The sequence below is a fragment of the Lethenteron reissneri genome, chromosome 66, assembly GCF_015708825.2.
Source record: "Lethenteron reissneri isolate LAM-NWPU_2019-01 chromosome 66, ASM1570882v1, whole genome shotgun sequence".
Classification (NCBI taxonomy): Eukaryota; Metazoa; Chordata; class Hyperoartia; order Petromyzontiformes; family Petromyzontidae; genus Lethenteron; species Lethenteron reissneri.
Window position 1 is genome coordinate 3,621,480 of NC_083844.1, and position 20,806 is coordinate 3,642,285.

General features: G+C 49.1%; 2 protein-coding genes across 2 annotated transcripts in view; both read left to right on the forward strand.

The window, feature by feature from the left end:
* Window positions 1-20,806, forward strand: part of LOC133359975 (uncharacterized) — a 341,563-nt gene that overhangs the window by 158,691 nt on the left and 162,066 nt on the right. The gene's annotated exons all lie outside the window — the stretch shown is intronic.
* Window positions 1-20,806, forward strand: part of LOC133359920 (histone-lysine N-methyltransferase PRDM9-like) — a 58,816-nt gene that overhangs the window by 13,274 nt on the left and 24,736 nt on the right. The window contains 10 exon segments of the mRNA XM_061578480.1: window positions 615-753; window positions 4,010-4,174; window positions 5,126-5,202; window positions 7,090-7,285; window positions 11,937-12,041; window positions 12,869-12,993; window positions 12,995-13,135; window positions 14,222-14,289; window positions 14,939-15,204; window positions 16,161-16,933. Coding sequence (XP_061434464.1) covers window positions 633-753; window positions 4,010-4,174; window positions 5,126-5,202; window positions 7,090-7,285; window positions 11,937-12,041; window positions 12,869-12,993; window positions 12,995-13,135; window positions 14,222-14,289; window positions 14,939-15,204; window positions 16,161-16,933 — 2,037 coding nt within the window. The 5' untranslated portion in view covers window positions 615-632.

Sequence of the window (20,806 nt, forward strand, 5' to 3'; positions counted from 1 at the left end):
TAGTACGTCATGGTAGAGGTGGGAGTTCACACACTTTACCACAAAGACAAAGATCCCCCGTGTAGCCTCTAACAGGCTGTTAGCGAGCAGCACCTACTAAGGCTACCGGCGCTGTGGCACACGAGGGGTGGGTGGCCAGCACCACGCCCGGCCGCCTTTGTCTCCCCAGTGGCGATGTTCACACACCGCTACACCGGGTGCTCATTTGAGGCTGAGTCGACCTAGGGGATGAGGTCCACGACCGGTTCAGATGATCGTCACCGCTGTTGGTGGTGGCCGTGAGCGGGAATGGAACTGGAGTCTCTGACCGGTCCTGGGCCTCTTCCCCTAGGTCGACTCAGCCTCAAATGAGTTCCTGGTGTAGCGGTGTGTAGTGAACATCGCCACTGGGGAGACAAAGGCGGCCGGGCGTGGTGCTGGCCACCCACCCCCTCGTGTGTCGTTCCGGCCTTCATAGGCGCCGCTCGCTCACAGCGCTTGACCCGACAGTCTGTTAAGGCCACACGGGGGATCTTAGTCTCGTATCCCTGTGACTCTGTCTCCATGTGACTCCATCTCCGTGACTGCGTCTGACCGTCGTCCGCGTCTCGTCCCTCCGTGTCTCTGCGCCTCAGCAGCAGCAGCAGCAGGAGATGGGCGACTTCCGAGACATCAGAGGCTTCTTCACCAAGGCCGAGTGGAGCGATCTGGCCGAGTGCGAGAAGCGGCGCTACAGGAACATCAAGCAGAACCACGCCGTCCTGCTGAACCTCGGTGGGTACGGCAGGCCGAGCCTCTTCGCAACTAAACTAATTCATCTTCTTGGTTCATCTTCTTGGTTCTTTCGGTAAAGTCACGTAGAATGGAAATAATAAAATAATAAAAATAAAACATAATACAATTATTTTATTATGTTTTATTTTTATTATTTTATTATTCTACGTGACTTTACCGAAAGAACCAAGAAGATGAATCCCTGCAGTCACGAAAGCTTTAAATCGAAATCTTCTTGGTTCTTTCGGTAAAGTCACGTAGAAGGGAAGTAATAAAATAATAAAAAATAAACAGAATAATTGTATTTTATGTTTTATTTTTATATTTTTATTATTGAATAAAACATAATAATTGTATTTTTTGTTTTATTTTGATTATTTCCCTTCTACATGACTAATAAAAATAAAACATAATAAAATAATTATCACGACGTTTCGGCTACAACACAAGCAGCCGTCCTCAGGTGAAGAAACAGAGCTGTCGGAAAGACAGCGTCCCAATGAACACCGCCAAGCTTGGCAGCGTATATTTAAGCTGGGTTAGAGGAGGAGGGCGCCTTGACAAAGGCATTTACATATCAAGAGGAATTTAGCAGTGTTATCAATATAACACTGGTCAACACACTTTTTCTGGCATAAGGTATTCCAAGGGGTTTAAGGTAATTTTGGGGTTCTGACTCCAAATCTGGCATCAGTTTTTGTCTATCACATCAGGTTTTTGAGATATGAAATATTGCATTTTCAATGAAAACTGCAGAAGAAAAATATTAAATAAATGTGGATATCTACATAAAATGATATCATAAACACACTATCCTAAAAATACAGCACCATATTTTAACACTAAAGCAGTCACTGACTCGCAACAACTTGCAATCATAAGTGACAGAGTAAATTTCGGGTAAAATCAATGAAAATGGAGTATGCCGATAGCATATAAGTATAACCCGTAAAAACAAAGTTTTTCACTATAAATCCTTTATATGCGTGGCAGCTAACTTAATATAAAGGATTTAAAAATATATTCGCCTGTGGAGGACGCGGGGATCGATCCCGCGACCTTTGGCATGGGAAGCGAGGGCGCTACCAACTGCGCTACTCCGCCACGGCCTGTGGAGGGGTTACGCTCTTGGCTCTTACACTCTGACGTTCAGCCAAAGCCATGAATTAGTTCTATCTGAATATATGTAAAATATTTTTTTTTTTGCCTAAAAAGTGTAACATTTTGGGAATTTTTTTTCACGAACAATAATTGTCTGGCACAACGAGTCTGTGTGGAAAATGTCAGCTCGATTGGATCACGGGAAGTGGGTTAAAAAACGACCGAAAGATTTGCACGGTCCTAAGCAAGCAAGCACGCAAGCACGCGAACTTAATATAAAGGATTTAAAAATGATGTGATAGAGCAAATCTGAGATCAGATTTGGAATCGGCACCCTGAAACTAGTCTAAAACAGCTGCAAAAGTCCAGGCCAGAAATCTTTTTTTTTTGTTGACCAGTGTAATCAATGTGCTCAATATACTCTCCAATAAGCTGAGCTATTAACATTAAGTAACTGGGTATACGCTACACTATATAATGACTATCATATAGTGAACCGATAAAAAACTAAAATATAAAATACATCAATGTAATCAATATACTCAATATACTCTCCAATAAGCTGAGGTACTAACAGTAAGTTATACATTACACTTCTATGTCGCAAAAAAAAATAATATGCCTCCAGCTAAACTTTTTTCTTACATCACACGCATATACCCCGTACTATACACTGCCATAGACCAACCCAACATTGAATTATACACTGCGTTACTATACACTACCTTAGACTATGCATTGTAATATTAGACTATGTATTATTCTACACACCCTACTGTATACCACACTGCTGTATATTCACTATACAATTACGATACTATATATTACCTTATACATTATATTAGACATTACACTGTTATACTATTTATTATTATACAATCTGCTATACACCATCTCATTGACCGTCGCGTGAAAGGTACGAAGAGGAAGCAACGAAATATATCAATGGGAGAGTGGTAGAAGGAGACTTGCAGCGGAGCAAAGACTCCATTTCGTGAGGAGAAAACGTGAACACAATCAGTTAAGATCCGAAATGGTTTATTACGTCCTTCCAATGATTGCTGAGCCAGAGTCCATCTTCTCAGTTGAAATTGTCTCTGTGTTTGTATATGTGGATGGCCTCATGAACGAATCTCTCATAGTAGCCGGATGGCTTGCAGAGAACCTCTGTCTTGGAGAAGTCAATGTCATGTGAGCCCACTGAATTATAACAATGGTCTGCCACGGCTGAGGTGTTCGTTCTACCGTGTTAGTAATTATAATGATGAGACCAAAACGTCGTAGCAGCGTGGCATGCATGGACCGCCATGGTGGCGAGATGTTAACTCCCTCTCATGGTCTACAGGAGGTCGTGGGTTCGATGGAGACCCTGACGATGCCTGTCATATATCTGGAGTCTGCGTGTGTCTCTCCCGGGTGAGATGTTAACTACCTCGCCTAGTCTACAGGAGGTCGTGGTTTCGATGCCGACGCTGACGAAGCCTGTCATATATCTGGAGTCTGCGTGTGTCTCTCCCCGGTGAGATGTGAATTCCCTTTCCTGGTCTACAGGAGGTCGTGTGTTCGATCCTGACCCTGACGCCTGCTGTGTATTTGGAGTTTGCATGTTCACTCTCCCCGTGGTCGCGATGGTTTTTCTCCTGGTCCTCCGGGTTTTCGCTCCACATGTAGAATCAACATCACGCGTTTAACGTATTTGATAATATTTAATCATTGTCTTTGAAACTGATTGGTCTACCCCAGAGACAGCCTTCTTCATGGCCTAGTCTCACCAGTGTCAGACCAGAGAACAACACCAAAAGGCGACCGGTACAAAGACAATGCAGTGTCAAGAGCATCTATAGCTCGGGGTGAGCAGCTATATCATGGGACCTTTTTGCCAGAATCAAAGTATGAAAAATAAGAATCGGTTTTACCCTTTCTGGCAATAAAACAGGAGGCGATAATATGTTCAAACACCAGATAGATTATTCCTTTTGCAAGGAATCAAGTTACTGCATTAACCACGCGTACTTGTGGTGATCACGCAAACAAACACGCTCTGATAATAATCACATCGTCAGGACTGTGTTACGAGGACCCGGTGTGTTGCTATGCTGCACCGGTGTACCGCCAATACGTACAAATAACAATGACCGACTGCCTTCTTGCGCAGGGATGAACCCGGCCCAGCCCGAGTTCATGCGCGCACGTGGCAAGCGCAGGGTGAGGGGGAATGGAGCGGAGTGCGGGCGGTCGAGCGACTCCGACGAGGAGTGGACGGGGAGGAGGAAGAGGAAGGAGGTGGCGATGCACGGAGGACGAAGAGGTGGAGGCAAACGTAAAAGGGCGCTTGCAGACCGTGCAGAGACCCCCTGTAGACTCACACAGAGACCCCCTGTAGACTCACACAGAGACCCCCTGTAGACTCACGCAGAGACCCCTGTAGACTCACACAGACAACCCCTGGAGACTGACGCAGAGACCCTCTGTAGATTCACGCAGAGACCCTCTGTAGACTCACACAGAGACCCCTGTAGACTCACTCAGAGACACCCTGTAGACTCACGCAGAGACCCCCTGTAGACTCACACAGAAACCCCTGTAGACTCGCACAGAGACCCCCTGTAGACTCACGCAGAGACCCCCTGTAGACTCACGCAGAGACCCCCTGTAGACTCGCACGGAGACCCCCTGTAGATTTCGATTTAAAGCTTTCGTGACTGCAGGGATTCATCTTCTTGGTTCTTTCGGTAAAGTCACGTAGAAGGGAAGTAATAAAATAATAAAAATAAAACATAATAAAATAAAATAATTCTCACGACGTTTCGGCTACAACGCAAGCAGCCGTCTTCAGGTGAAGAATGAGACACTGCCAAGCTAGGAGCTTATATATAATTCGTTTCGCATTAGAAGAAGTTACAGCAGCAGATGTTAGTGTAAATGCGTTTGGTATTACCTTAGAGTCGCGGCATCTCTTCAGAAAGGTGAGAGACTCGATTAGCTGAGCCTTCTTATCACGGAGCTTGTTGAAGGATCTCAAAGTTATGTGGAAACCCTCCCCGTAGAGGCGGTTAAATTTCGATTTAAAGCTTTCGTGACTGCTGGGTTTCATCTTCTTGGTTCTTTCGGTAAAGTCACATAGAAGGGAAGTAATAAAATCATAAAAATAAAACATAATAAAATAAAATAATTCTCACGACGTTTCGGCTGCGTGCGTGCGTGTGTTCACGTGTGTTCACGTGTGATCACGTGTGTGCATGTGTTCACGTGTGTGCGTGTGCTCACGCAGGAGGAGGCAAGGGGGCTGCTTCACGCTGGGCCACCGTGGGAGAGTCGCACGCGAGGGCAGCTCCCAGCAAGCGCAAGGTCTCTGTGCACAGCGCACGGCACTCCTCTCGTTACAGCTGCTGCTGCTGCTGTTGTCTTTAGTTTGTTGTCCTTCCGCCGCACCTCCCATTAGCGAGGTTGGCTACGTACGGTTACAAAGAAATTCAACATACATACAGTGAGGGAAAAAAGTATTTGATCTCCTGCTGATTTTGTACGTTTGCCCACTGACAAATAAATGATCAGTGTATAATTTTAATGGTAGGTTTATTTGAACAGTGAGAGACAGAATAACAACAACAAAATCCAGAAAAACGCATGTAAATTTTTTTATAAATTGATTTGCATTTTAATGAGGGAAATAAGTATTTGACCCCTCTGCAAAACATGACAGTACTTGGTGGCAAAACCCTTGTTGGCAATCACAGAGGTCAGACGTTTCTTGTAGTTGGCCACCAGGTTTGCACACATCTCAGGAGGGATTTTGTCCCACTCCTCTTTGCAGATCTTCTCCAAGTCATTAAGGTTTCGAGGCTGACGTTTGGCAACTCGAACCTTCAGCTCCCTCCATAGATTTTCTATGGGATTAAGGTCTGGAGACTGGCTAGGCCACTCCAGGACCTTAATGTGCTTCTTCTTGAGCCACTCCTTTGTTGCCTTGGCTGTGTGTTTTGGGTCATTGTCATGCTAGAATACCCATCCACGACCCATTTTCAATGCGCTGGCTGAGGGAAGGAGGTTCTCACCCAAGATTTGACGGTACATGGCCCCGTCCATCGTCCCTTTGATGCGGTGAAGTTGTCCTGTCCCCTTATCAGAAAAACAACCCCAAAGCATAATGTTTCCACCTCCATGTTTGACGGTGGGGATGGTGTTCTTGGGGTCATAGGCAGCATTCCTCCTCCTCCAAACAGGGCGAGTTGAGTTGATGCCAAAGAGCTCCATTTTGGTCTCATCTGACCACAACACTTTCACCCAGTTGTCCTCTGAATCATTCAGATGTTCATTGGCAAACTTCAGACGGGCATGTATATGTGCTTTCTTGAGCAGGGGGACCTTGCGGGCGCTACAGGATTTCAGTCCTTCACAGCGTAGTGTGTTACCAACTGTTTTCTTGGTGACTATGGTCCCAGCTGCCTTGAGATCATTGACAAGATCCTCCCGTGTAGTTCTGGGCTGATTCCTCACCGTTCTCATGATCATTGCAACTCCACGAGGTGACATCTTGCATGGAGCCCCAGGCCGAGGGAGTATGACAGTTCTTTTGTGTTTCTTCCATTTGCGAATAATCACACCAATTGTTGTCACGTTCTCACCAAGCTGCTTGGCAATGGCCTTGTAGCCCATTCCAGTCTTGTGTAGGTCTACAATCTTGTCCCTGACATCCTTGGAGAGCTCTTTGGTCTTGGCCATGGTGGAGAGTTTGGAATCTAATTGATTGTTTCTGTGAACAGGTGTCTTTTATACAGGTAACAAGCTGAGATTAGGAGCACTCCCTTTAAGAGTGTGCTCCTAATCTCAGCTCGTTACCTGTATAAAAGACACCTGGGAGCCAGAAATCTTTATGATTGAGAGGGGGTCAAATACGTATTTCCCTCATTAAAATGCAATTCACTTGATAACATTTTTGACATGCGTTTTTTTGGATTTTGTTGTTGTTATTCTGTCTCTCACTGTTCAAATAAACCTACCGTTCAAATTATAGACTGATCACTTCTTTGTCAGTGGGCAAACGTACAAAATCAGCAGGGGATCAAATACTTTTTTCCCTTACTGTATACTGTACTAGAGGAATCCGATGAGGTGTCAGGGTCGAGATCGAACCCGCGACTTCCTACGTACCAGGCGAGGGAGTTAACATCTCCTAGCCACCGCTGGTCACCGCACAAACTTTGCCCCCCTCACCCCACCACCCCCTCCGCTCAGACTAAAGCCGAAGCCCTGGAGTACGTGTGGAGCATCTTGCAGGGCGTGGAGGAGGAGCAGCAGCAGCAGGAGGAGGAGTCCAGGGGATTTGAGCTGAGGGAGGTGCACAAGGCCAGGATGGCGATGTTCAGGCTGGAGCGCAGAGCTACCGCCTGCAAAGAGGCCCTGAGGGTGGCGCTCACGAGGATACATGGAGGTGCGTAGCCTGCAGCGGGATTTATATTCACATCGCAACTCCACGCTCCCCTCTAATTCTCACGGAACGCCACTCTCCCCTCTATTCTCACCGGAACTCCAACCACAACTCCCTCTATTCTCACCAGAACTCCACACTCCCCTCTATTCCCACCAGACCTCCACACTCCCATCTATTCTCACCAGAACTCCACACTCCCCTCTATTCCCACCCAGAACTTCCACCCTCCCCTCTATACTCACCGGGGAACTCCACACTCTCCTCATATTCCCACAGAACTCCACGCTACCCTCGATTCTCACACCGGAACTCACACTCCTCCTCTATTTCCACTGGAACTCCACGCTCCCCTCTATTCTCACCGGAACTCCACACTCCCCTCTATTGCGCCACCAGAACTCCACACATCCCCTCTATTCTCACCAGAACTACCAACACTCCCCGCTACTTCCCACCGAACTCCACACTCCCCTCTATTCCCACCGAACTCCACACTCCCCTCTATTCTCACCGGAACTCCACACTCCCCTCTATTCCCACCGAACTCCACACTCCCCTCTATTCTCACCGGAACTCCACACTCCCCTCTATTCCCACCGGAACTCCACACTCCCCTCTATTCACCGAACTCCACACTCCCCTCTATTCTCACCGGAACTCCACACTCCCCTCTATTCCCACCGAACTCCACACTCCCCTCTATCTCACCGGAACTCCACACTCCCCTCTATTCCCCCGGAACTCCACACTCCCCTCTATTCTCACCGGAACTCCACACTCCCCTCTATTCCCCGGAACTCCACACTCCCCTCTATTCCCACCGGAACTCCACACTCCCCTCTATTCTCACCGAACTCCACACTCCCCTCTATTCCCACCGGAACTCCACACTCCCCTCTATTCTCCACCGGAACTCCACACTCCCCTCTATTCTCACCAGAACTCCACACTCCCCTCTATTCTCACCGGAACTCCACACTCCCCTCTATTCTCACGAACTCCACACCCCCTCTATTCTCACCAGAACTCCACACTCCCCTCTATTCCACCGGAACTCCACACTCCCCTCTATTCTCACCGAACTCCACACTCCCCTCTATTCCACCAAACTCCACACTCCCCTCTATTCCACCGGAACTCCACTCCCCTCTATTCCACCAGAACTCCACACTCCCCTCTATTCTCACCGAACTCCACACTCCCCTCTATTCCACCGGAACTCCACACTCCCTCTATTCTCACCGAACTCCACACTCCCCTCTATTCCACCGAACTCCACACTCCCCTCTATTCTCACCGGAATCCACACTCCCCTCTATTCCACCAGAACTCCACACTCCCCTCTATTCTCACCGAACTCCACACTCCCCTCTATTCTCACCGAACTCCACACTCCCCTCTATTCTCACCAGAACTCCACACTCCCCTCTATTCTCACCGGAACTCCACACTCCCCTCTATTCTCACCAGACTCCACACTCCCCTCTATTCTCACCGAACTCCACACTCCCCTCTATTCCCACCGGAACTCCACACTCCCCTCTATTCCACCAACTCCACACTCCCCTCTATTCTCACCAAACTCCACACTCCCCTCTATTCTCACCGAACTCCACACTCCCCTCTATTCTCACCGAACTCCACACTCCCCTCTATTCCCACCGGAACTCCACACTCCCCTCTATTCTCACCGGAACTCCACACTCCCCTCTATTCCCACCGAACTCCACACTCCCCTCTATTCCCACCGGAACTCCACTCCCTCCCCTCTATTCTCACCGGAACTCCACACTCCCCTCTATTCTCACCAGAACTCCACACTCCCCTCTATTCTCACCGGAACTCCACACTCCCCTCTATTCTCACCGAACTCCACACTCCCCTCTATTCCACCAACTCCACACTCCCCTCTATTCCACCGGAACTCCACACTCCCCTCTATTCCACCAGAACTCCACACTCCCCTCTATTTCCACCAACTCCACACTCCCCTCTATTCTCACCGGAACTCCACACTCCCCTCTATCTCACCGAACTCCACACTCCCCTCTATTCTCACCGGAACTCCACACTCCCCTCTATTCCACCGAACTCCACACTCCCCTCTATTCCCACCGAACTCCACACTCCCCTCTTCTCCCGGAACTCCACACTCCCCTCTATTCTCACCGAACTCCACACTCCCCTCTATTCTCACCAAACTCCACACTCCCCTCTATTCTCACCGGAACTCCACACTCCCCTCTATTTCACCGAACTCCACACTCCCCTCTATTCTCACCAGAACTCCACACTCCCCTCTATTCTCACCGGAATCCACACTCCCCTCTATTCACCGAACTCCACACTCCCCTCTATTCTCACCAGAACTCCACACTCCCCTCTATTCTCACCGGAACTCCACACTCCCCTCTATTCTCACCAGAACTCCACACTCCCCTCTATTCTCACCAGAACTCCACACTCCCCTCTATTCTCACCGGAATCCACACTCCCCTCTATTCCACCAGAACTCCACACTCCCCTCTATTCTCACCAGAACTCCACACTCCCCTCTATTCTCACCGAACTCCACACTCCCCTCTATTCTCACCGAACTCCACACTCCCTCTATTCCCACCGGAACTCCACACTCCCCTCTATTCTCACCGAACTCCACACTCCCCTCTATTCTCACCAGAACTCCACACTCCCCTCTATTCTCACCGGAACTCCACACTCCCCTCTATTCCCCAACTCTCCACACTCCCCTCTATTCTCACCGGAACTCCACACTCCCCTCTATTCCACCGGAACTCCACACTCCCCTCTATTCTCACCGGAACTCCACACTCCCCTCTATTCCACCGAACTCCACACTCCCCTCTATTCCCCGGAACTCCACACTCCCCTCTATTCCCACCGGAACTCCACACTCCCCTCTATTCTCACCAGAACTCCACACTCCCCTCTATTCCCACCGGAACTCCACACTCCCCTCTATTCTCACCGGAACTCCACACTCCCCTCTATTCCACCAGAACTCCACACTCCCCTCTATTCTCACCGGAACTCCACACTCCCCTCTATTCTCACGGAACTCCACACTCCCCTCTATTCTCACCAGAACTCCACACTCCCCTCTATTCTCACCGGAACTCCACACTCCCCTCTATTCTCACCAACTCCACACTCCCCTCTATTCTCACCAGAACTCCACACTCCCCTCTATTCTCACAACTCCACACTCCCCTCTATTCTCACCAAACTCCACACTCCCCTCTATTCTCACCGGAACTCCACACTCCCCTCTATTCCCACCGGAACTCCACACTCCCCTCTATTCCCACCGAACTCCACACTCCCCTCTATTCTCACCGGAACTCCACACTCCCCTCTATTCCCACCGGAACTCCACACTCCCCTCTATTCTCACCAGAACTCCACCTCCCCTCTATTCCACCAACTCCACACTCCCCTCTATTCTCACCGGAACTCCACACTCCCCTCTATTCTCACCAACTCCACACTCCCCTCTATTCCACCGGAACTCCACACTCCCCTCTATTCCACCAAACTCCACACTCCCCTCTATTCTCCCGGAACTCCACACTCCCCTCTATTCCCGGAACTCCACACTCCCCTCTATTCCCACCGGAACTCCACACTCCCCTCTATTCTCACCAACTCCACACTCCCCTCTATTCTCACCAAACTCCACACTCCCCTCTATTCTCACCAAACTCCACACTCCCCTCTATTCTCACCGGAACTCCACACTCCCCTCTATTCTCACCGAACTCCACACTCCCCTCTATTCTCACCGAACTCCACACTCCCCTCTATTCTCACCGAACTCCACACTCCCCTCTATTCTCACCGGAACTCCACACTCCCCTCTATTCTCACCGGAACTCCACACTCCCCTCTATTCTCACCAAACTCCACACTCCCCTCTATTCTCACCGGAACTCCACTCTCCTCAATCTCCCCTCTATTCTCACCGGAACTCCGCAATCTTTTGTTGCTGCTGATGGAAGTCGCCACTGCTGTTGATGCTACTGCTACATGTGCTCCTGTCAGTGCTGCTGCTGGTACTGATGCAGCCTATTAACCTAAACGATGTTTATTTTACCAGGGTAAGCCGCACTGAGCTGTGTAGCTGTTTTTCACAAGCGACCTGGCTATCACAAATGAGAGCTCAACGAAGTGACTTATCATCATCATTATCATTACGTGGACATTTATAGCAGCCAAATACTCTCAACGCGTGACGTTTATTCTAACGTCGAGGGGAAAAAACCGGAGGACCCGGAGAAAAATCCACGCAACCACGGGGAGGTATTCGCCATGAAAGTTTGCACACACAAGGATTTACTATGGCCGGAAGGTGCATACATTCAACACGTAGGAATAAGTGGTATACAGTCTAACTATACTAAAATTACAAAGTCTAACTAATACTAAGGGGCTAAAGTATGTAAAATTGTGAATAAGCGTACAATATAAAATGTAAACTAGCCATAATATACAATCTAAAAATACAAAAAGGGTAATATGTTGTAAACTATACAGTCGGATGGAACCCACGACCTCCTGTAGACCACGAGAGGTAGTCAACATCTCGCCGTGTTTGCCTGCAGGCTCCTCCGTGCCGCCGGCCTCCGCCCAGGCTGTGGCGGTGTCGCGCAGCGCTCGCTCTCGCTACGGCCCTGCGCCCGCGCGAGAGGCAAGTCTACCACAGAGGTGGAGGAGCCCCAGGACGACGACTTCTTCTGTGAGACCCCCTGCTCCCTCTCACTCTCTCTCACTTTCTCACTCTCTCTCTCACACTGTCCACTTTCTCACACTCTCTCTCACACTGTCACTTTCTCACTCTCTCTCTCACCTGTCACTTTCACACTCTCACTCTCTCTCTCACTTTCTCAACACTCTCACTCACACTGTCACTTTCTCACTCTCTCTCACACACTGTCACTTTCTCAAACTCTCTCTCACACCGTCACTTTCTCACTCTCTCTCACACACTGTCACTTTCTCACACTCTCTCTCACACTGTCACTATCTCACTCTCTCTCTCACACTGTCACTTTCTCACACTCTCTCTCACACTGTCACTTTCTCACAATGTCAGTTTATCACACTCTCACCTATCTATCTCTATTGCTCCCGCGCTCTCACTCGATACGTTCCACCTGCTCCCTCTCACACTCTCCCCCTTTCCTTCCCTCTCACACGCTCCCTTTCTCGTACTCTCACTTACCTCTCTCTCTTTTGCTCCCTCACTCAGGGATGCAGGGAGGGAGCAGGGAGGGTGACAGGGTTTACATCTCCGATGAGCGAGCTAAATAATCTTCTTGGTTCTTTCGGTAAAGTCACGTAGAAAACGTGACTTTACCAAAAGAACCAAGAAGATGAATCCCTGCAGTCACGAAAGCTTTAAATCGAAATTTGACCTAAAGAAGTTCACAATGCAGAGAGGGAGGGAGGGAGGCATCTGTCTGGAGCGCTCCTCACCCTCTCACTCTCTCACAGTGCCACTGCTGCTGCTGCTGTTGCTACTGCGGTTCGCCCTCCTCCCACTGCTGCTGCTGTGGCTCTCAGTCTGCGAGCTGTGCAGGGATTTCTACCTGGCGGAGTGCTCCGTGCACGGCCCGCCAGAGTTCATCGCGGACGCGGCCGTGGCCCCGGGAGTGGCCAACAGGGCCCGGCTCAGCCTGCCCCAGGGCCCTCACCGTCGGCGCCTCCTCCATCGCCGGCGCCGGCCTCGGGGTGTGGAGCAACAGGAAGAAGCTGCCCAAGGGGGTGATGTTTGGGCCCTACCAGGGAGAGGTGTCTGAGGAGAACCCCGTGAGCGAGTACTGCTGGCTGGTGAGCTGCTGCTGCTACTGCTGCAGCCTCCTCCTATTCCTACATCATCATCGTGTGTGTGGAGAGGAGGCTCGTGAAGGAGATGCAGAGAAACCCATAGCCTCACACAGTCACCCACAGACTTACACAGAGATCTAGAGACTGGCACAGAGAGACCCAGAGACTCACAGAGACCCATAGACTCACACAGAGACCCATAGACTCGCACAGAAACCCATAGACTCACACAGAGACCCATAGACTCGCACAGAGACCCATAGACTCGCACAGAGACCTATAGACTCGCACAGAGACCCATAGATTCACACAGAGACCCATAGACTCGCACAGAGACCCATAGCCTCACACAGTCACCCACAGACTCACACAGAGACCCAGAGACTGGCACAGAGAGACCCAGAGACTTTGCACAGAGACCCAGAGACTCGCATAGAGAGACCCACAGACTTGCACAGAGACCTAGAGACTTGAACAGAGACCCAGAGACTCACAGTGGGACACACAGACTCACACAGAGACCCAGAGACTCACACAGAGAGACCCAGATACTCACACAGATGCTCAGAGAATCGCACAGAGAGATCCACAGTCTCACACAGAGACCCAGAGACTCGCACAGAGACCAAGAGAATCGCACAGAGACCCACAGTCTCACACAGAGACCCAGAGTCGCACAGATACCCTAGAGACTCGCACAGAGACCCAGAGACTCGTACAGAGACCTAGAGACTCACCCAAAGACCCCCAGAATCACAGAGAGACCCAAAAATTAACGTAATTATTTGAACTTGTAACACACAGCAAAGACGGTGGTCACCGCATGGCGCGGCGCTTACAGATGCACTTCTGCGGCCGTCTGGAAGGTTCTTCCTTCCAATGTTAGGAAGCCACTGGGAGCTTAGCACTTTAAAATCTTGTAGATTGAAAATGCATTTCTTTAGAACTGCTTTTAGTGTTTAGTTTGTTGTCCTTCCCCCCGCACCTCCGATCAGCACGGTTGACTACGTGCGGTACGAAAGAAGTTCAACTTACAGTCCAACTGACATTAATTATCCGTGGATCTGCTCGTGTGCGTGTGTGTTTCAGATTTACAAAAACAAAAAGGATTGTGAATATGTTGATGCTCAGGATGAATCTAAATCAAACTGGATGAGGTGATTATTGTCTGAAGGACCACTACACAGAGATCAGAACCACTACACACAGAGACCAGAACCACCACACACAGAGACCAGAACCACTACACACAGAGACCAGAACCACTACACACAGAGACCAGAACCACTACACACAGAGACCAGAACCACTACACACAGAGACCAGAACCACTACACACAGAGACAAGAACACTTCACACAGAGACCAGAACCACTACACACAGAGACCAGAACCACTACACACAGAAACCAGAATCACTACACACAGAGACCAGAACCACCACACACAGAGACCAGAACCACTACACACAGAGACAAGAACCAGCACACACAGAGACCAGAACCACTACACACAGAGACCAGAACCACCACACACAGAGACCAGAAACACCACACACAGAAACCAGAACCACCACACACAGAGACCAGAACCACCACACACAGAGACAAGAACCACTACACACAGAGACCAGACCCACTACACACAGAGACCAACCCTGGGCCTCCCCTTGGTCGACTCGGCATCAAATGAGCACCCGGTACGGAGCGTGGTTCCAGCCACACCACCCCCACGTAGCGCCCAGTGCCGGCCCTTAATAGGCGCTCGCTAACGGCGCCCACCCCGCCCCCGCGTCTGCCCGCGCAGGTTCGTCAACTGCGCGAGGAATGAGCAGGAGCAGAACCTGGTGGCCTTCCAGCACAGGAGGCAGATTTACTACCGCACGTTCCGTGCCGTGGGGCCCGGCTCTGAGCTGCTGGTCTGGTACGGCGAGGAGTTCGCCCAGGAGCTGGGCATCGCCTGCGAGGCCGGGCCCTCGCGACGCCGCAGCAGCAGCAGCAGCAGCGAGATGGCTCCTAGGGCCACCGCCAGAGACCTGCAGCCCGTGCAGCCTCCACCAAGCGAGGAACACCGTGAGCACCGCTCACCAGAGACTCACCACTGCTCACCAGACTATAGCCACCACTCACCAGAGATGATAGCCACCACTCACGAGAGACGATAGCCACCACTCACCAGAGATGATAGCCACCACTCACCAGAGATGATAGCCACCACGCACCAGAAATGATAGCCACCACTCACCAGAGATGGCAGCCACCACTTACGAGAGACGATAGCCACTACTCACCAGAGACGATAGCCACCACTCAGTAGAGATGATAGCTACCACTCACCAGAGATGATAGCCACATCTCACCAGAGATGTGGATGTAGCTACCACTCACCAGAGATGATAGCCACCACTCACTAGAGATGATAGCCACCACTCACCAGAGATGACAGCCACCACTCACCAGAGATGATAGGCACCAGCCACACTGATAAGGTGGAAGTGAGTAACTGGTGTGGTGTGTAGTAGTAAACATCGCCACTGGGGAGACAAAGGCGGCTATGTGTGGTGCTGGCCACCCTCCCACTCGTGTGCCGTGTTGGCTTTCATTGGTGCCCATAACAGCACTTGTCCCAAAAGTATATAAGGCTATATGGGGGTTCTTTGTCTTTGTGTGTATATATAATGGAGCCCACTGCACTACGAACCTGGCCACCTGAGTTTGATTCCCACTCACGGCCAACGTCAGTGGTGAATATTTAGGCCTCCCCTAGGTTGACTCAGCCTCAAATGAGTACCTAGCTTAAACGTGGAAACATCGCCACTGGAGAGACAAGGCGGTCGGGCCTAGTGTTGGCCACCTACTCCCTCGTGTGCCATGCCGGCCTTCATAGGTACTCGCAAACAGCACTTGCCCAACAGTCTGATATGGCTGTGAGAAACCTTTACCTTTGTGTATACACACACGTGTGCAAGAGTGTTCATGTCTAGATGTTGGTGTGTGCGCGTGTGTCTTGTTCCTCTGGGATGACGCAGGTGGAGTGGGTGTGGAGGTCACAAGGCTGCCGTGTCCTGCCTGCAACCGTCAGTTCATCTGCCGCTCTAGTCTACAACATCACGTGCAGAGGAGACACCCCACTAAGCCCAGTAACAAAAGTCATCAGTGTGACCAATGTCCATACAGCACAGACTACAAGAGTACCTTGAAGAAGCACCAGAGAACACACACGGGAGAGAAGCCGTTCAAGTGCACCGTGTGTAAGAAGGCATTTGCAGACACATCAACTCTTCACAGGCACCAGAGAACACACACGGGAGAGAAGCCGTTCAAGTGCACGGTGTGTGAGAAGGCGTTTGCACGGCTATCAACTCTTCACAGCCACCAGAGAACACACACGGGAGAGAAGCCGTTCAAGTGCACCGTGTGTGAGACGGCGTTTGCAGACACAGCAACTCTTCACAGGCACCAGAGAACACACACGGGAGAGAAGCCATTCAAGTGCACCGTGTGTGAGAAGGCGTTTTCACAGCTATCACATCTTCACAGGCACCAGAGAACACACACGGGAGATAAGCCGTTCAAGTGCACCATGTGTGAGAAGGCGTTTGCACATCTATCAACTCTTCACAGCCACCAGAGAACATACACGGGAGAGAAGCCGTTCAAGTGCACCGTGTGTGAGAAGGCGTTTGCAGACCCATCCAGTCTTCGCCGGCACCAGAGAACACACACCGGCCAGAATGCATTTTCTCATTCCGTGGAAACAGAAAAGTCATCCATCCTGAGCAAACGCGCACAGCGCCGAGCTGTGAATTAGTTTTAAACAACAGGCCACGTGATTAGCCGAGGCTGTGCCACCCTTGAAACTGATTTTTGAATGTGAACACGGAAACCTACGGATCCTCCTACACCTGCCTCACACTCTGTGGGGGGTGGGAGATTAAACCGACCCGGCCACCCCTCGATTGCAAGTGCGGAGTTCTAGGTCCCAACCACTGCACGTCCCCCCCCCCACCCCCATCACCTGGGGGTCCCTGTGTGTGTGAGTGTGCAGAGTCCCCCGTGCAGAGCTGCACTGTTGTTACCCTAGAGGGGGGCACCGCAGGGCGATCCACCTACAGACACCCCAGTCTGCACGTCTCCCGCCGGTCTCCATGCGCACCGCGTGCCGTCTCGTAGCCCTGCCCCGTGCGACGTACGTAGAGTACGTACAGTACGCACCCATCCAGCGGTAGACTGAACCGCGGCTGTTGACGAAGGTGGCATCCACTCACAAATCTCCGAACACTCAGTCCAGAGGTCGCAACCGGGTACCCGATACCCGTACCCTACCCGATACCCGGCCGGGTACGGGTAGCTGTTTGCGACCTTCGTGCAGCCGGGTACAGGTAGACCGTGAGTCACTGGTGAGTAACTGTCACTCATTTCCCAACGTCTTGTCTCTTCTCACAATTCAAGTTCCTAGAATCAACCCACCCGCGCCTGCAACATGGCTTCACCCCAGAGGTCGCAATCAGGTACCCGATACCGGGTACGGGTATCTGTTTACGACGCTGGTGCGGCCGGGTACGGGTAAGGAATCAAAACCCGTTTGCGACCTCTGGCTCAGTACCGTAGCCCGAGCCATCGCTTGCACGATATTCACTTTGCTGCTGAGAGGAAAGCTACGGGGAGGAGGTGGGGGGGTTGCTAGGATAGGACATCTGTGGAACGGCTGGAGATCTGCGAAGAAGAGCTTCATAGCTCATCGGATTCCTGCGGTCTGAAAAAATATTGTGGGGATGGCGTTGGGAGGGGGGGGTGTAGGTATGAGTGGGGCATCTGCACTTGGATCACCCTGCGTGTTGTTATTGCCTCCCCCGTTGCAAATGTTCCCAGCGTGAACTTCACCCTTTGCCGTCGCGACGACGCCGCGCGCCGTGCGTGAACGTCGTCGTCGAAACAACAAAACGCAGTAAAAACTAAAGTAACTTTATCGGTACCGAGGCTCCCACAGGGCCACGCGGGGCAGGGAGTGTGGCACAGTTTTGGCGCCGGCTAGCGCAGAGTGGCGGCGGTCGTGTCACTACGCTTCTCTGCGGTGAGCAACGACGTCTTTATAACAACAACAACAGTGCTGCTGCTGCTGCCACTGCTGATGCCTCTCTGACACTCACCCCGTGAACGGTGACACCCACCGACCCTGCAACTCTGCAGACGTCTCGGACGCGGTAAAGGGTTGAGAGATTCTCTGCGTCGTCCCGGTTGCTCGCGTGATGTCGCACGGTGGTGGCGCGCGTTGACTCTTACACGGTTAAGAAAGTTGAGCGTTAGTTTGTGATTCTGTTTAAAAGTATATATGTACAAACTTAAACTAACAAACATTATCTTGGGATTTTACCAGTTAAGGTGCAACTGGATACGTAGAAGCTCTTTTATAAGACGCGACCACCTGGCCATCACAAATGAAAGCTCAACGAAGTGGCTTCTCATTGTGTGGACATTTATAGCGGCCAAATACTCTGATTGCGTGATCTCGATTCTAAATGTCGAGGGAAAAACCGGAGGACCTGGAGAAAAAATCCACACGACCACGGGGAGAGAGAAAGAGACGCGTAAACTCAAAATATACAGCAGGCGTCAGGGTCGGAATCAAACACAAGATTTCCTGTACACCAGGAGAGGTAGTTAACATCTCACATGCGTTCAGAGTATTTGGCTGATGTAAATGTCACGTGATGAGCCACTTCGGTGCGCTGCTGTCATTTGTGATAGCCACACAGCTCAGTGGGGGCCTTACCTGGAAAGTAAAGTGAAGTGAAAAACTAAAATCTACTATATTCTTGGTTCTTTCGGTAAAGTGACGTAGAAGGGAAATAATAAATAATAAAAATTTAAGAATCAAATTAACACGACGTTTCGATTGCAACGCAAGCAATCATCATCAGGTTATGTAAACCACAGCAAAAAAAATATTGCTGTGGTTTTCACACCTGATGATGATTGCTTGTGTTGCAATCGAAACGTCGTGAGAATTTTATTGTTTTATTTTATTATTTCCCTTCTACGTGACTTTACCGAAAGAACCAAGAATATGAATCCCTGTAGTCACGAAATCTTCAAATCGAAAAAAAATCTCCTCTTGGTTCTTTCGGTAAAGTCACCTAGAAGAGAAGTAATAAAATAATAAAAATAAAACATAATAAGTTATATTATTATAGTATATTATTTTATTATATTATTTTATTATATTGTTATTTTATTATAGTATATTATTTTATTATATTATGTTAATATATTATAATATAATATTATTTAAATATACAATATTAATTTATTATTTTATTTTAATATTTTATTATTTTATTTTTATTATTTCCCTTCTACGTGACTTTACCGAAAGAACCAAGAAGATGAATCCCTGCAGTCACGAAAGCTTTAAATCGAAATTTTACATAGACTTTGATTGCTTCAACCAGAAAAACTTTAATAATAACCCTAACCCTAAAAAATAACCCGTAAAAACAAAGTTTTTCACTATAAATCCTTTATATGCGTGGCGGCTAGAGTCCTCTCGTCCTCTGGCTTGAGATGGCTGCCACCTATGGGTCAGATGATTGTCTGCCACCATTAAGCAATTGGTAATTAAATATTTTAAAAAAATTCCCCTAAACAATGTAAATTTTTGAAAAAAATTTTCATGAAAATTAATTGTCACGCACAACGAGTCTGTGTGCAAAATGTCAGCTCGATTGGATCACGGGAAGTGGGTTAAAAAACGACCAAAAGATTTGCACGGTCGTAAGCAAGCAAGCAAGCACGCAAGCACGCAAGCAAGCAAGTGAACTTAATATAAAGGATTTAAAAATGCTTCAATTGATCAAATTGAGATTCTTACTTCCATTTACACGCTTTTTAGATATCGATTGAAGTTCGTTGTCGGCTGTTCTCTGTGTGGATAATTGCCTTTGAACTTTCACATGGGGCATGTTCTGCCCTGGAGGGGGGTATGGTCTGGACCAGTCTAGTTTAAAACCCCCGGGTCTAGTTTAGCCTAGGACACTTTATCCCCCCGGGTATACTCTGGCCTGGGCCAAACTATACCCGGGTTTAATCGGGGCAGGGGTTGTTTTTAAATCCTTTATATTAAGTTCACTTGCTTGCGCGCTTACGACCGTGCAAATCTTTCGGTTGTTTTTAACCCACTTCCCGTGATCCAATCGAGCTGACATTTTGCACACAGACTCGTTGTGCGTGACAATGTATTTTCGTGAAATATTTTTCCAAAATTTTACACTGTTTAGGAAAATAAAAATTTCACTAACACAATCATATGTTTTTCCTAAACACAGAAAATTATTCAAGAAAACAACAAAAATGTACAATATAAACAATCATACAAAAACTGAAAACCTTATAATCCTTATATACGACCTTACTTATATTTAATTTAAAATACCAATGTGATAAAATGAAACTCTTACTCAAGAAAAACAGAAATGAATAATAACATCAAACCGATGCCACGCATATAAAGGATTTATAGTAAAAAACTTTGTTTTTACGGGTTAATTTTTTTTTTGCCTGTTACACCGGTATCTCCAGGAGGTCGGAGCGACTTGCTCTGTGGTGACACTTTTCCGTGACAGAGGTTTGGTTTTTGCTGTTGTTGTTGGGTTAGAGATCTCGTAAACATCAACAT